Raw genomic sequence first — 17,806 nt, 5'->3', positions numbered from 1 at the left:
AACCACAGTGAATTAAAAACATAAAAAAATGGGGCTGGGAAGGTGGCTCAGTGGTAGAGTGCTTGCTTTGCATGCCTGAGGCCCTGGGTTTGATTCTTGAGCACCATATAAGCAGAAAAGGCCGGAGGTGGTGCTGTGGCTCAAGTACTAGCCTTGAGCTGAAGAGCTGAGGGACAGCACTCAGGCCCAGAGTTCACATAAAACAAAATCCTATAATTAACCACACCGACCCCCTTCCCTCCCCCCCCCACAGAAAATCTAATTTAAAAATGGAAAAAACTGAAGAGACTTTTCTAAAAAGTATACAGGTAGCTCATTAAATATAAAAAAGTTCAATGTCAATAGTTATTAGAAAAATTCAAATCAAAATGAAATATCTACTTCTTCATACACACTTTTAAACAAAAACAAATATGTTTCCAAAGTCTAACAACTGTTGGGAAAGATATGAAAATAAAGTGAATTTTGATGCATTTCTGGCAGGAATGTAAAATAATCAACGATGGTATGGAGACTTCTAAAAGAACTAAATATAGAATTACATAGGAATATGGTCTAGCACTTCTATTTCTAGATTTATACCAATGGAAGTGAAAGCAGGGACTAGAACAAATATTTGGAGAATCACTACACAACAACTACTCACAATAACCAAAAGACAGAAGCCTGGAAAGAATAGATAAATGTGTTTAACAGGAAGAAAACTTTAATACATTTTACAGCAGGGATAAATCTTGAATACAATAAGCTAAATAAAATACACCAGGCATCAAGTATCAGCCATGCTATGATTTCCCTTACTGCTCTTCCATGGATCAACAAACTCACAGACCCAGTAACTATAATGGTTCCAAAGACTGGTAGGAGCTGTGTATTTAATGATTTTTACAGCTTCATTTATGGAAGGTAAAAAATGCTGTAGATGGATGGAAGGCATAACCATAAAACAATGTGGCCGTATGTAATGGTTAATGTAGCCAAAAAGGATGGAATATACCTATACTCTCTGAATTTGGGATTACCAGCCAGCCTAGGCTACATAAAATTTCAAGAGCAAGCTAGACTGCATAGCAAGACCTGTCTTCAAAGGGAATACGGAAAAATCAAACCATAAGAAAAATGTCAATTCTAAGAGCCAATGCAGCAAAGGAAAATTTGTAAGAAAAACTAGTTCCCAGACACAGCATTCGAAGAAAAGTAAAAAGTGAGAGACAGATGGAGGAAAGACAGGCTGGGAGAAAAAAAATACAGAAAGAAAAATAGATACATAAAGAAAAATACAAATAAGCAAAGCTAGAGAGCAGAAAACAAAGATTGAAACAAAATAGTAGGGGGAGGGGGGAATCTTGTGAGGACACCTTAGAAAAAATAGAGGGATTTCTAGAAAAATCATAGACCGTATCATCGCCTATAGCCTAAGTTTCAAGTAAGAAAATGACCATGAAGCAGTCCAATAAGGTATGAAGAGTAATTTAAGTACATATTGCTTACTTACTCAGTCCTCTAAAACATTCAAAGGTGTGTGTGACCAAAGACTTCATTAAGATAGTTCAATGTTACTTATGAGGATGGGATCTCTGACAAGTTGCTAGGGAACCTTCATCTTCCATTAGATATCACCTCCTCTAGGTTACTGAATCACATAACAGTGTGAATACTTTTTCTCACATAAGAAAAACTAGAAACAAGGTGAAGCAAATCTGCACTTAACATAGACAGAATGTCAGATTTTATAATATGCTAAACCTAATAGCCATCTTTATGTGATTTATGAACATGTTCCTGAAGCTGGATCTGTTTTTCTGTTTTTAAATCTTGGACACCTTTAAGTTCATAAGATGGAATGTAATACAAAATGAGAAATAAAATGCAACTCACCAGAGAGTCTTTCATTCTTTCTTGCTGTTGACAATGAACAGAAGATGCAGGAAGCATGGCTGGGAGAGAAGGCAAATGAGGTAGTCAGGAAAGAACCAGTGTAATTTTACTGAAATTTTCCTGCTCGAAACATTATACATGGGAGGAAAGGCCTTCTTATGGGAGAAGAATCTTTTATGTCTCAAGTAAAGCATCAAACTCTCCACTAAAGACAAATCCACAGTCCTTAGTTGCTAGATACTGTTAGCCCAATAAGCTTCTTTCCCATAGCTAAGCATGCTCCTTCCCCTTTCCACAGCTTGGCATGCTCCCTTCCTGGTCAACACTAGGCAGTTAATAATCAGCCTCCCTCCAAGCCCCCTTTATCTTGAGATGGCACTCTTCTGGGGTAGCTACTACGATATAGGGCAGCAAGAACTCCCTAGAGTGACCTTAAGGTCTGGGCAGCTGCAGAGCCCCTTATCTACTATTTGGGCAAGCAGCCATAAATCCTAGTCCACCATGATGGATCCCTTGGTCCACATGTCCACACTGGGGTCTCCACCTCCTAGCCCCGAGTTATATAGGTCACCGCAAACAATAGCCTGCACTTCTTCTCATTCTTCACTTGTGAGAAGGGGTCTTGCCAGTTCCACTGCTGTCAATAATACTTTCTTTGTTCTTTGTACCTGGATGTTTGCATGGTTCTCTTGCAAAGTCTAATATACCCTAACAGATAGTACAAAAGCAATTCATTTCTCCGTTAATGTACATACAGAATTAATAAAAACTGATGTTCCTACAAAAATAATTGAATAATCAAAAAGTCACATCTTCACTAAAACTAGCCATTACTCAAATACACTTAGAGATGTATGATCTATTATTCTACTAATGCAAAGATATCCTAGGACTCCACTGAGCATTTGTATTCTAACATTCATTTACATATTTAAACACCATGGAGAACACGAATATTGTAACTCAGTATTTTTCACCTAAATTTATAGAGGGAAAATGTACACAACACATATTTTTTGTGTTATACTGTTTCAATGATAATTGTCAAATGGCACATTTCCTTGTATCCAAATACTCAGAGCGCCCTCATGAGGGCAGAGAATCAAGGACAGTTATGATTCCTGGAGAGTTGTCAGATTGTCTGAAGAACTCTTGGGCTTTCAGTGACCTTGAAGGTAAATTAAAAAGGCTTAGGGACAGGCACCTGTGGCTCATGCATGTAAACCTAGCTGAATCAGGAGGCTGAGATCTAAGGATCATGGTTCAAAGACAGCCTGGGAAGGAAAGCAAGTGGAATCTTATCTACAATCGACTACCAACAACCTGGATATGGAGCTGTGGCTCAAGTGGTAGAGCACGAGTTTTTTTGTGTGTTTTGTTTTGTTTTGTTTTGTTTTGTTTTGTTTTGTTTTGTTTGTCGGTCATGGGGCTTGAACTCTGGGCCTGGGCGCTGTCCTTCAGCTCGTCAGTTCAAGGCGAGCACTCTACCACTTGAGCTACAGCGCCATTTCCGGTTTTCTGGTGGTTTATTGGAGATAGGAGTCTCACAATCTTTCCTGCCCGGGCTGGCTTTGAACAGTAATCCTCAGATCTCAGCCTCCTGAGTAGCTAGGATTACAGGCGTGAGCCACCAGCACCCGGCAGAGCACGAGTTTTGAGCCAAAAAACTCAGGGGCATCACCCAGATTTGAATTCAAACCCTAGGAATCACACACACACACACACACACACACACACACACACACACACACACACATACACACAATAGATCTGTCAGACAGTGACTCTCATTTACATGCCTATTTCCCTTCAATGCACTTCCATGGAGACTGAAGGAATGCAGGGGAAGAGGGATATACTCAGTGAAGTCAGTATGTGGACAGAGAAGAAGAATAGACAGCAATGAAGGAGTGATGCTTCCTCAAGGTTTCCAGGGAGTCCATGAAATGATTATATGTAAGGTGTAAGATGTTCCAGGGGATCAGCAGCAGAAGCAAAGTATAACGGGGTGATATGGGGTTCTGTGCAAACCTGAACTTGGAGAGCCTTGAGTTGCAGTGAACAATCTCCTCCTGCTGCCCTAATCCATTTGGTCATCCCTCTATTTTGCTTTCTCCTCTAAAGAAAGCCACAGGTGTTGAGGGCTGAGGAGCAGAGCCATGGAAATGGTAAAAGGGTCAGAGGGCATTGCTCAATGGGCATCATTGGCAACCAACAAGGCAGCAGTGGTTCTGAATCTACACCAGCCATGCTTCATGGCCTGCATGCAGAGGCCAAGAGAACAGAAACCATAGGAAAAAATTGTGCATGTGTGCCAATTCTGGGGCTTGAAGTCAAGGTCTGGGTCCCCTCCTTGATCTTTTGTTTAAGGCTAGTGATCTACCACTTGAGTGACACCTCCATTTCTGGCTTTTCAAAAGGTGGTTAATTGGAGATAAGGGCCTCACAGACTTTCCTGCCCAGGCTGGCTTTAAACCTTGATTATCAGATCTCAGCTGCCTGAGTAGCTAGGATTATAGACGTGAACCACTGGTCCCTGGCTTAGGAAGGAATCTTAATCACACTCAATCCTCTAAGTATTGATTAGTGGTATGTACTGTCACTTCTGCACAATGCAGGAATTTTTTTTTCTGGTCCTGGGGTTTAAAATCTTGATCTGGGTGCTATCCATGAGTTTTTGTTCTCAAGGCTAGCACTCTACCACTTGAGCCAAAAAGCTCCACTTCCAGTTTTACAGTGGTTCATTGGAACTAAGAGTCTCACAGGGACTTTCCTGCCCAGGCTGGCTTTGAACAGTGATCCTCAGATATCAGCCTCCTGAGTAGTGAGGATTACAGGCATGAGCAACTGGTGCCCAGCTAATGAAAGAATTCTGGAGACAGTAAGTAAGTGAGGAAAAATGACTGCTGTTAAAAGGTAGAGCCTGTCACAGGGCTCACACAGGAGCTACGATTACAGACATGAGCCATGGGTACCTGACATGACATGTGTATTCTTGTTTTGGATGTAAGCATATTTGTTTTGGTAAAATGTACCTTTCTCATTGGTGGCTTAGGCCTGTTTCTTAGCTACTCAACTAATTACCAAAAGGCCAGCAATGGAGCTTAGACTCAAGTGGTAGAGCATTAACCTTGGGCAAAAAAAACAAAACAAAACAAAAACAAACAAACAAAAAAACAGCTTAGGGAGAGTACTCAGGCCCGGAGTTCAAGTCCCAGGACCATTAGACACAGACACAGACACACAGAAACACAAAATAACAATACTGCAAATGTACTCAGAACATCACTATTCTACAAACAGAAAAACTTGGGCTCAAAAAAAAAAAAATGGCTGGGAGCTGGTACCTCATACCTGTGATCCTAGCTACCCAGCAAGCTGAGATCTGAAGATTACAATTCAAAGACAACCTGGGCATGAAAGTCCATAAGACTGTTATCTTCAATTAACCACCAGAAAACCAGAAATGGAGCTATGGCTCTAGTGGTAGAGTAGCAGTCTGGAGCCAAAGAGCCCAGGAACAGTGTTCAGATACTGAGTTCAAGCTTGGCCAGTGGTGAGCAGAAGAGCCACAAGCAGGCACATCTCCTTCAGTGAAAGGCCCTCTGGCAATCCATAAATCCAGCTAGGTCCTGCTGATCCTGTTTACTGGATTAGTTGACTGAATAACTCTATATACAACATCCCCCCCCCCTGTGACTTACAAAGCTGCTCTGGAAGGCCCCAAGGTCTGACCGATGTGGACCCCAGGGGAGGGTTAACAACTGTTGTCTAAGCCACTCAGCTTGCAAAGATGATCAGTTCTGCCCTTTCCATTGGGCAGAGCCACTCTACACCCAGCTTTGACCCTGTTCTGCATCTTGCAGGCTCCATTCAAGGCAAAAAGTTCTGGCAATTTTAGGAACATCCATTATCTCAGAATTTAAAAGCTGGGTGCCAGTGGCTCACATACACCTGTAATCCTAGCTATTCAGGAGCCTCAGATCTAAGGATCACGTTTCAAAGTCAGCTCAGGTCAGGCAAGAAAGTTCATGAGAGTTTTCAGTTTTTTTTTTGTTGTTGTTTGTGGAATTTGAACTCAGGGCCTGGTTGCTGTACCCACCAGAACTCCTATTCCTCAGGGCAAGTGGTCTACCACTTTAAATCACAGTAGGTTGCTAATTGGAGATAAAAGCCCTGCTCTGGCTGGCTTTGAACCTCAACATCAGATATCAAGCCTTTTGAGTAGCTAGGATTACAGTGTGAGCCACTTGAGCCTGGCCTAAAAAAACCGAAATGGAGGCATGGCTCAAGTGGTAGCATCAGCCTTATCTTGAATACAAAAGGAAGAACTCACTCACAGAGGCTGAGTTCCAGCCACAGTATCAGCATGTGTACACATGCCTGCAGGTGCATACATACACACACACACACATAGTAGTTTAAGAGTGCTTAAAAAAAACCAACAATGAAGCTGGGTGCTGGTGGCTCATGCCTGTAATCCTAGCTACTCAGGAGGCTGAGATCTGAGGATCATAGTTCAAAGCCAACCCAGGCAGGCAAGTCTGTGAGACTCCTATCTCCAATAAGCCACTCAGAAAACTCAAAGTGGCACTGTGGCTCAGGTGGTAGACTGCTAGCCTTAAGCTGAAGAGCTTAGGGACAGAGCCCAGGCCCAAGCCCCATAACCAACAAAACATAACAAAACAAAACCCAACAATGACAAATTATAGGTGAGTTGTGAGAGAACAAGTAAGGTAAATCTGGAGGCAAATGAAGCTGACATCTGTGATGGTTAAATCTTGAGGATGAACTTAATTGAGATCGATTGGTTTAGATGCATCCAGCTGATGAGTAAAGCACGCCTTTGTGTGTGTGGGGGGGGGGTTGGGCTGGATATCAGATTAACTGAATCTCTCCTGCATATAGGTCGCACCATTCCATAGGCAGGCTTGCCATATGAAATTAAAGTAGGGTGGGGGAGAGAATACTGCAATGCAGGCAGGCATTCTCTTTCCCACTCTTACCCCTTCCCCTAACTCCCTGGCTACCATGAGTTGTTCTGCTTTGCCAAGATTGCCTCTGACATGAAGCAAAAGAAATCCTTTTTCCCTTAGGTTATTTCTGTCAAGTATTTTGTCGCAGCAACAACAAACTATATTACTAACACAAAACCCTATCTTTTCTGCTTTTGTCTCTTACTTTTTCGCTAGTCTTGGGGCTTGAACTCAGAGCCTGAGCACTGTCCATGAGCCTCTTTGTGTTCAATGAAGCCTAGTGCTTTGGGGCTGGGAAGGTTGTTCAGTGGTACAGCACTTGCCTTGCATGCATGAGGCCCTGGGTTCGATTCCTCAGCACCACATAAGCAAAAAAGAAAAAAGCCAGAAGTGGCGCTGGGACCCAAGTGGTAGAGTGCTAGCCTTGAGCTGAAGAGCTGAGGGACAGTGCCCAGGCCCCAGGACCAGACCCCACACACACAAAAAAAGGCTAGTACTTTACCACTTGAGCCACAGTTCCACTTCCAGTCTTTTCTGAGTAGTTTGAGATAAAAATCTTGGCGGGCACTCGTGGCTCACGCCTGTAAATCTAGCTACTCAGGAGGCTGAGATCTGAGGATCAAGGTTCAAAGCCAGCCCAGGTAGGAAAGTCCTTGAGACTCTTATCTCCAATAAGCCACTAGAAAACTGGAAGTGGCGCTGTGGCTCAAGTGGTAAAGCGCTCAGCCTTGAGCTGAAGAGTGCAGGGACAGCACCCAAGTCCAGAGTTCAAGCCCCATGACTGACAACAACAACAACAAAAAAAATCTTAGACTTTCCTGTACTGGCTGGTTTGAACTATCATCTTCAGATGTTAGCCCCCTGAGTAACTAGGATTACTGGCTCCACCCACTGATACCTGGCCAACTTCCACCTCTACCTCTTCCTCTTGGTTCTTCTTCCTCTATCCTCACCTCCCTCCTCCTTCCCACCATGCTAAAAATGTACAGAATACCACTGAATGAGATACTCAGCCCAAGGTTGCCATCTTCACTCAAATGAACTATAAAGCTGACTTTAATGGGTGAACTTGGTAATAAATTATCCTAGTCTTACAGACCTGGCCACTGGAACACAGAACAAATGATTGGCCAGGGCCAAGATCATAAAACTTGAATCTTGGCCATACAAACATCTCAATCCATATTCAATAGTGAACATGAGACTCGAACCCAGGCACTCTCCTCACCAGACAGGGCCATGTTCTTAATCACACCTGTGGGTGTTGATTCCTTGGTACAGGAATATGATGGGATGACAAAGGCCACACACAAATGGAGTATTATTTGAGGGTGAGCTTTGCTAAAAGATAAAAGTCCCAGCTCTGGCATTTACTAACTCATGACATCATAGACAAGTCATTTTAATTTTTTTGCCTCTGTTTCTACATCTGTAAAATGGAGATAATCCGAGCCCCTTCCCTCATAGAAGAGCAGGTCTCCAGCAAGGTGCAGGGGCTCCTGCCTGTAATCCTAACTACTCAGGAGGCTGAGATCAGAGGATTGAAGATAAAGGCTAATGAGCAGCAAAGTCTGTGAGACTCTCAAATCTAATTAATCACCAGAAAACCAAAAGTAGTGCAGTGGATCTAAGTGGTAGAAAACTAGCCTTAAGCAGAAGAACTCAGGGTCAGTGCCCAGGGTCAGTGCCCAGCCTGATAACCAAAAACATCAAAAAAAAAAAAAAGAGCAGGCCGGGAGCTGGTGGCTCATGCCTGTAATCTTAGCTACTCAGGAGGCTGAGATCTGAGGATCATGGTTCAAAGCCAGCCCGGGCAGGAAAGTTCATGAGACACTTATCTCCAATAAACCACTAGAAAACCGGAAGTGGTGCTGTGACTCAAGCGGGTAGAGCGCTCGCCTTGAGCTGAAGATCACAAGGACAGCACCCAAGCCCAGAGTTCAAGCCCCACGACTGACAAAAAAAAAAAAAAAAATGAGAGAGAGCAGGTTCCACTCATGAGTTTAAGATAGTATATTAAGTTCAAAGCAAGCCATGGCAGCTAAATCTGAGAGATTAATCTCCAATTAACCTGCAAAAAGCCAGAAGTATAAGTGTGGCTCAAATAATAGACCACCAGTTCCAAGCAACCACCCACTGCCTTTGTTCCAACTTGGCACAGGCCCAGCACAAATGGTCCAACAACAGATATTTGGTGGTGAGAAACTGAATGAGTGAACTTTACACCTCCTGCCAACCCTTCTTGTCCAGCCCCTCTCTGGCTGCAATGTTAATTATTCTCTCATTGTGTGAAAATAAGTACAGCATAAAACATGCTATACAAACCAAGTAGAAGTGGCTTTAAGTACAGTCACATTTCAAGCAACCTCACTGATACCAACTTCTAGAACTTTCTCAGTATCCCAAACTGAAATTGGGTACCTTTTAATTAGCAGCACCCATCCATGCCTTTTCCCAGCCTCTGGAAGCCCACCATTCTACTTCCTGAGGTTGAGATGAGAGGATTGCAGTTCAAAGCCAGCCTGGGCAGGCAAGTCTGACACTCTTACCTCCAATTAATAAGAAAAAAAATCAAAAACATAAAACAGAAATAGAGATGGGGCTCATCTGGTAGAGCACCAATTGTGAGGGGAAAAAAACAATAAAAAATATGAGGTGGGGCTGGGGATTTAGCTCTTGGAGAAGCCTGTCCTGATAAGTACAAGGTCCTGAGTTCCATCCCCACCTCTGACGTGATAACAACAATAACAACAACAAGTAGTACACAAACTATTTATGCCCAGAGGCAAGCTTTATGATAAAAGATAATCACTACTTCATCCTTCTTTACAAATATGAGCTGGGACCTGCTGGCTCATACCTGTAATCCTTGCTGCTGCTACTCAGGATGCTGGGGATCACAGTTCAAAGCCAGCCTGGGCACAAAACTCCATGAAATTCTATCTTCAGTAAATTACTCCGAAAAAGCTGGAAATAGAGCTGTGGCTCAGTGGTAGCCTTGAGAAAAAGACTCTCATGGATATTTCCCTAGTTCCTGAGTTCAACCCCAGCATCAACAACAACAAAATAGAATATGAGGTCCTGTGTTTAGGCAACTACACAAGCACGTACAGACACAGACACACAGCATAGTGCCAGCCCCAACCTGACCAACTAAATCCAAGTCTCTGGGCCTGCCTCCAGGTGGTTTTTGCATTTTAGCCAGCTAAGCCAGGTGCTGGTGGCCCACATCTGTTATCCTAGCTATTCAGGAGAGGCCGAGATCTGAAAATCATGGGTCAAACCAGTCTGGGCAGGAAAGTTCATGAGACTCTTACCTCCAATGAGCCACCTAAAAACCTAGAATTAGAGCTGTAGCTTAAGTGGTAGAACTGAGCAAAAAAGCTCAGTTTATAGTACCCAGGCCATGATTTCAAGCCACAGCTGGCACTATAAAGTACAGAAAGACCCACCAGTTAGTAAGCAAAAGAGCACAACTGCATTCACTCCAACACCAGTCTCTCCATGGCTCATATAGGTGGAAAAGAGAGTGCGTTTATTTGTGCCAGTGCTGGAGCTTGAAGTCTGGGTCTGTGTGCTCTCTCATAACCTTTTCTCTCTAGGCTGATGCTCTACCACTTTAGCCGCAGCTCACTTGCAAGGAAATGAAAGTTAAATTAAAAGGCTGTACATGCCCAATAATTAGATAGCCTTGGGCACAAGTCCAGGAAGGCCAATGGTAATCTAGCTCATGGTAGGGATCTTAAACAAGTTCAAGCCCCACAGAACCCTAGTTTCCTTATAGGTTTCTGGAATGAGAGTCCTACTAGCACCTAGAATTGCCAGCCATAGCATAGAGTAACTTTGTGTTTCAGTTTTGTTTTATTTTGGGGACTGGTCCTAGGGCTTAAACTCAGGGCCTGGATCCTGTCCCTGAGCTTCTGTGCTCCTATCACTTGAGCCATAGATCCACTTTGTGGCTTTTTAGTAGTTAATAGGAGAGCAAAGTTTCAGACTTTTCTGCCAAGGCTGTTTTTGAATCATGAGCTTAGTTCTCAGCCTCCTGAGTAGCTAGGATTACAGGCATGAGCTACTGGTGCCCAGCTAACTAACTATATTCCTTTATTAACTAGCACTCTGGTAATCCATAAGGCCAGGGCCCACTGAGAAACCTTGGAGCTAGGCTCATACCTAGGACCCATCACCCTGAAGTGGGGGTGAGCTTCTCTAGAGGCTCCTGAACCTCCCCTGCTGCCAGCTCCATTCCTCCAGAATGAGGCCAGACCTGCTAATCATCCCTGCTGAGGAGAGCTTAACCCTGCCTGCAGGCCCTGGGCTAGTGTTAGCAGCTCTGGAGCTTAACCCTGCCTGCAGGCCCTGGGCTAGTGTTAGCAGCTCTGGTTACCAGCTTTCCTTCAGTTCCCATATGAAGTTGGGAAATAGGAGAGGTCTCAAAGAGAGATCCGGGCTAGGTTATCTGTGGCTCACCTCCTTTCCCCACTCCACTGCACATGCTACAGAGGCTCCCTCCATTCCCAGTTCCATTGTGGTTGTTAGGAAGCAAGAGTTTCATTTAAGTCCTTGTCTTTCTGACTCTGACACATGTATGAAATGCAGAGGGTCCGGCATATGCAAAATACAGAACACACAACTCACACAATTCAAACACTGACAAGGGCAATTAACTGCTACAGGACATACTTCTAGCTGCCAAGTTAACCTCAAGGTATTAACTAGAGCATTTGCTAATCTCCACTGATTAGCCCTGTGGCAAAGAGCCCTCTGTACTCAACACACCAGAATGGCCAGAGATCAGCCAGAGACTGAGGAGAAAGGAAAAGCATCAACCTCAAAAATTCAGTGGTAGAGTGCTTGTCTTGCATGCATGAGGCCTTGGGTTCCATTCCTCAGCACCACATAAGCAAAAAGAAAAAAGCCGGAAGTGGTGCTGTGGCTCATGTGGTAGAGTGCTAGCCTTGAGCTGAAGAGCTGAGGGACAGCACCCAGGCCCAGAGTTCAGGCCCCACGACAGGACCCCCCCCCAACAAAAAAAAATTCAGCCTCTTCCTTTGAGTCCAGCCAACAGTCAGTCAAGTCAGATCCTGATACACAAATTACCCACTTCTTATGGGACCAGGAAAAATCCCATAAGCAAATCTGAAATGCCCCACTATAGGAAGCAATTTAAGTACCCATAGACTTGCTAGGAGATAAGGGAGTTGGAATGATGTGAGGGAGCAGTCAAAGCCAATGGTTCACACATGCCATCCTAGCTACTCAGAAGGCTGAAATATGAGAATCCTTGTTCTAAGCCAGTGAAATCTGTATGACTTATCTCCAATGAACCACCAAAAAGCCAGAAGTGGAGCTGTGGATCAGGCGGCAGAGCACGGGCCATGAGTGAAAAACACTAAAGGACAGCACCCAGGCCCTGAGTTCAAGTCCCAGGATCTGAACACACACACACACACAGAAAAATGCAAATTTAGCCTAATGCATGTACACAGGTACAGGTACATGATTAAGTTTCAAAAAGGCAATAACAAAAATGATCACAGTTTGAAATGCAAAAAATACCAAGTCCCGTCAATTCAGAGGAGAGGAGGAAGGCATGTGGCATTCTACCCTCAAGGAATTGTGCTTTGGGACATTTTGGGAATCCCTCCACCAGGACACTTCCATACTCCTGGAGAGTTAAAGGTGGCAAGTTCCTCAGGAACCAGAAACTCACCTTTAGCCCTATCCAATGCACCTGAAGCTCCAAGAGGATCTCTGTACTCACTCCCCAAGGAATCCACAGGATCTGAAAAAAAAAAGGAATGGGGAAAGCCAAATAGGGAGAGGGGAGCAGGGAGGCCCAGGGGCCCCTGTGCAAATGGTAAAATGAAAAAGGGACTGACCTGAGCAGAAACAACAGGATCAGGTGAGGTGGGGGGTGGGGGATGAGGGAGGAGAGCAGAGATGAGGGAACCAGTCCTACAGAAGGCATGATACCCTGGGATACAGGGTTCTCTCCAGAAAGAGAACATTGGATGAGGTCAGGGGACGAGAGAGGGCAACAGAAAGGAGGACTGACTGTAAAGCATGGAAATTTGAAATAAGAGTCCCAGACTGGGGCACCAATGGCCCTGGGTTCTAATTCTGACTCAATTGAGTGGACACATTTTCATCCTTGGAGCCTCAATTTGCCCCATCTGGGGGAAAAAAGTGGGAAAAAGTGCAGACTTTTCCCATGCTACCTCTGAGGACTCCGACAGGAGGAGAAGGAGCAAGAAGGGGCAGTAGAAAAGTATTTGGAGAAGGGGGGGCGCAGCATTCCATGCCATACCGGACCGAGGCACTCACCTGCCCGCAGCTAGAACCAGCACTTTTTCTGAACCCCCACGGGTGCCACCGAGCTGCCTCTCATGGTCCAAAGGCCACGGCCCCACATTGGGCAGGAAGACCAGGGCCATCAGTACCACCGCCTGAAAAAGCCCCTTCAGAGCCCGGCAGCCCTGCTCCGCACTAGCTGTGTTGTGAGCTATCCCTGAAGCCACATTCTGGAATATGAAATACTGGAGTCTTTATTACACAGTTAACAGGCTGCAGGCCGCCCGTTGTTACAAAGGCCCACAGCCCCCCAAATACACATAACCCAGCTAGCAAACATGCTAAAGAGGAAAGAAATAAAACCAATACCAACAAGGCAATTCAGCTTCCATGGAGATCTGAATTACCATGGCATGATGACCAGAGATGAGACAGGACCCAGCACTCGACTAGGGAGACACACGTGGCAAGACTTAAGCTGGTCTGGGCCTAAAAAGATCGGAGCACAGGCAGATCCACCTGAAATTCGCAGTCCCAGGCACTAGACTGACAGGTTCAATAACCTATCAGCCAAGTGCTCACCCCAGGGATCCGGACACGCCCACCACCTGGCCTAAAAAGATCCGAGCACGGGCAGATCCACCGGAAATTCCCAGTCCCAGGCATTGGACTGACAGGTTCAATAACCTATCAGCCAAGTGCCCACCCCTGCCTCCAGGGATCCGGGCACGCCTCTCATCTGGGAGGCTGGTTTTCCTCCCCCAGCATGAAGATTAGATGCCAGACTCTACAATCACCATGTGGCCAATATGGACAGTCAGACCTGACCGTGTGTCCACGTGGTGGCAGCGGCAACAACTAACCAAACCCAAGACAGCAATGGCGCTGTCCCCACTCTGACTCTATAGCATTTCCACCGCTGCCTGACTAGCAAGCTGGGCCATACCACTGAGTCACAGCTGCAGGGTAAGTTGGCGCCGCCAATGCAAGTGTTGGGCACTGTGAAGCCACCACAGACCCATGATTCCCTATTCTACACTTGCTAGCAAATGCTTGTATCACTCGCCTTCACCTTCGCGTGCAGATTCAAGTCTATCTGGGTGCCAACTGTGGGTCCAACACTAGAGGTCCTGTTATACCAAAATTCGGGGACCCCCAGAAGAGCACCAGAGACCACGATCAATGCAAGCAACAAAGAGCCGGTTTATTGCAAGCTCGAGCTTGGTCCTCTGGGCACATGGTAACTGGTGACACTAAGAGGCCCTGAGCCTCAGGGCCGTTTTTATAGTATTGAACCAACAACTTTAAGGAACTTTTACATAAGAAATTACATGATTGGTTAACATTTACATTTAAAGCAAGCTAAACTGGGCAAATAATGATTGGTTGACCTTTACAGAAAAAATGTCCTTGGTCCATAGCTTGACCGAAAAAGGTTACGTCACACCCGGACCAACAGAATGCATGGCATGCCTTGCCCCGGGCACTGAAGAATGAGTTGGTTAACAACTCTTAGTCCTAGGTGGGTGGGGGGCAACACCACTTGGGGGCTAACACCTGCCTTAAGCAAATGCCATCTATGGCTCCAAGGATTGTGCATGGCTTCTGTCATAAATTCCTAGCATTAGGGCTAAAGTGGATCACGAGTCAAGTCGCAGAACTGAGATGGAGTGTTAAACAAAAATGGAGTTGCTTAGGTTTCTTAAAACATTATAATTCTTCCCTAGGGCTTTACTGCCTCAGCCTCCAGGAGGGGCGTTGCAGCTGTGGGGATAATTCTGAGGACTTTGCCCCTTGGTCAGGGCTGTAAACCCTTTGAAGTCTTTTACTAAGCAACTCTAGGCTCCCAGGCTGACATTCCACTACTAAGTAACTAAAACCAGTCACAGTTAAAATCATACAAAAACCATACAATCATCCAGTACAAAGCAATTCATACAGAAGCAAAAATGGCTGTTAGGTGCTGTCATTTTATATATATATATATATGATTTTTTTGCGTTCTTCAGTCCCTCTTCTGAAGCTGCGACCGTGCATCCTGCTCCCCGGTAGCTCCCTCACCCACTGGGCAGTGAGAAAGAGGCGGAGTTGGGTTGTTGGGAGCTAATTGGTGCTCGCTGGGCATTGGTGCTCCTGGTGCATTTTGGTGCAGTTGGAGTGCACTCCAGTCTGATCCCTGCCTCCTCTGCTGCTGCTAATGGTCACTGGAATCGAGTTCCTTGGGCTTTGGAGATAATGCTGGAGTCGCACCTTTGCTCAGCCCCCGGGGTCTGGGGCTCCCCTGAAGGCTTGGGTCACCTTGGTTCCAGTGCACATTCCTGGGGATGACACACAAGAGTTAATGAAATGGGGGGGAAGTAGTAGCTCATGCCTGTATGCCTAGCTACTCGGTAGGTCGCGATCTGAGGATCAATCTCTGAAGCCAGTCTGGCAGGAAGTCCATGAAAGTGTTATTTCCAATAAAGACTCAGAAAAAGCCAAAAGCAGGTCAGGGCTGTGGCTCAAGTGGTAGAGCACTAGCCTTAAGCACAATGAGGGTCAGGAGCAGGACCCAGGCCCTGGAGTCAACCCACAGGACTGGCCAATAAAAGTAATCAAACTTCTGCTGTCTTTTCTGCCCTTCCTCATCAGCCTAGGGCTGGCTTTGTGTGCTCTGCTCTGCCACAGTGCTGTTGCACCCAGAAAGCTTGCTCTTTCTCACCCGCACTGACCGACTCATTCTCCACTCGAAGTTGAATTTTTTTTGCGCAAGGCTGATATTCTACTGTTGAGTCCCACTTCTACTTCTGACTTTTTGGTATAATTGGGTTAAGAGCCCCAGAGATTTTTCTGCCTAGCCTGGCTTCAAGCCTCCATCCTCAGTTCTCAGCCCACTGAGAAGCTAGTATTATAAATGTGACCCATGGGTACCCAGCAAATTTGACTTTTATTTATTTATTTTTACTATTGTTTAACTATGGATGTGGAAACAAATTGTCCTTTTTTATATCTGGTTTATTTCACTTACAATATATAGATTCATTCATGTAGCATGGGTCCGAATGCCATTCCTTTTTAAGATTGAATAGTATTTCATTGGATGCATAGATCACATTTTGTTTATTCATCCATGGACATTTGGGTTGCTCCTACCTTTCCACTACTGTGAATGATGCGATGACTAATATTATAGTTCTTTTATATTGGGCACACTGCTGTAACAGAGTAGCCAGAGGAGCGGCTAGAACCCCAGGTGAACTGTGGGGACTCACCAGTACTTTTCCTTCACATTAACAATCCACAAGAATCCTTACAGCCTGCAAGGTCCATATGATATGACCGATTTACACCTTTTGCTTTTCTCCTAGTTAGGCTGATCTTGCTGTTTTCCTAACTAAATAAATACCCAAAAAGTTAACAAATCAGGCAGGGCCTTTGCAAACTTCTAGAAATTTCTTCTCTAAACCTTTGTGTGGACCTGGATACTTGAAGGCTTCTGCTTATAACCCTAGCTACTCAGTAGGCTGAGATCTGAGGATACTTGTTAAAAGCCAGACTGGGCAGACAAAGCTGACAGACTCCTATCTCCAATAAACTAGCAAAACACCTCAAAGTGGAGGTTTGGCTCAAGTGGTAGAGGATCTGCCTTGCACGAAAAGCTAAGCAAGGGCATGAGACCTGGAGTTCAAGCCCCCTGGCATGCATACACACACACACACACACACACACACACACAATAAACCTTTGTGTAGTTCTCTCCATTTTCTCAGGAACAGGAGCAGAAGTTCTACCTCAGCAACCCCTTCCCTTGCCTGCTGACCTAAAATATTCATTTTCTCACTAGTTCTTTGATTTCTCCACAGAGCAGGTCTCAGTTTGGGCCTCCCTCCTGAGGATGTGAGCTCCTAGGTCACAAACTATTCTATACCATCCTTATCTCTAGCAGCACCTGCTACTGTTTATTGAGAATAAACTAGAGCTCTTTCTGGACAGAAGAATTTGCAGAAAAGGTCCCCCTCTTCCCTGAGCCAAGCAGCCAAAGTAAAGCTGAGACCTGAAGATTTTAGCTCATATACTTCTCCACCTTGGGAAAGTAAACTGAGGACCTTCCCCAGCTAGGTACATTGTAGCTATTGTATTCAGTAATTACTGCTTGAAGGAAGTATAGCAGTCAAAGTCATAAAAGGAAGGAAATTATTTAGTCTCTCTCCCCTTCACCTCTCTTCAACTAGCTTCCTAGAGTACTCTGAAGGAAATTGGAGTTGAGGTGTGTTTTGTTTTCCTTTTATCTTCACAGAGTCACTTTTTAATCAAAGTTGCAAACCAGGCCAGGCTTCCGCACAATACTTTAAGAACCCAGATTTAATCTCATGCCCTTTCATCACTTTTTTATTTTTTTTTTGGTTCTGGTCATGGGGCCTGAACTCTGGGCCTGGGCGCTCTCCCTCAGCTCTTCAGCTCAAGGCTAGCGCTCTACCACTTGAAGCACAGCGCCACTTCTGGCTTTTTTCTTTTTGCTTATGTGGTGCTGAGGAATCGAACCCAGGGCCTCATGCATGCAAGGCAAGCACTCTACCACTGAGCCACCTTCCCAGCCCCTTTCATCACTTTTGTAATATAGGATGCACCAAACAAGGGATTTTTATCCTCCTCCCAGAGACAAGACTACTTTCAGTGGAAAA

At 45.0% G+C, this 17,806-nt stretch overlaps 1 protein-coding gene across 1 annotated transcript in view; it reads right to left on the bottom strand.

Moving 5' to 3' along the window:
• LOC138841622 (zinc finger protein 420-like) overlaps positions 1–17,806 on the bottom strand; it is a 128,061-nt gene that overhangs the window by 103,703 nt on the left and 6,552 nt on the right. The window contains 4 exon segments of the mRNA XM_070042398.1: positions 1,879–1,937; positions 12,565–12,636; positions 13,023–13,027; positions 13,179–13,375. Coding sequence (XP_069898499.1) covers positions 1,879–1,937; positions 12,565–12,636; positions 13,023–13,027; positions 13,179–13,375 — 333 coding nt within the window.

This window comes from Dipodomys merriami, unplaced genomic scaffold (assembly GCF_024711535.1).
Source record: "Dipodomys merriami isolate MVZ:Mamm:240054 unplaced genomic scaffold, mDipMer1.0.p SCAF_323, whole genome shotgun sequence".
Classification (NCBI taxonomy): domain Eukaryota; kingdom Metazoa; phylum Chordata; class Mammalia; order Rodentia; family Heteromyidae; genus Dipodomys; species Dipodomys merriami.
Note: the sequence above shows the minus strand (reverse complement) of the source record. Positions and strands in the feature narration are given on the sequence as shown.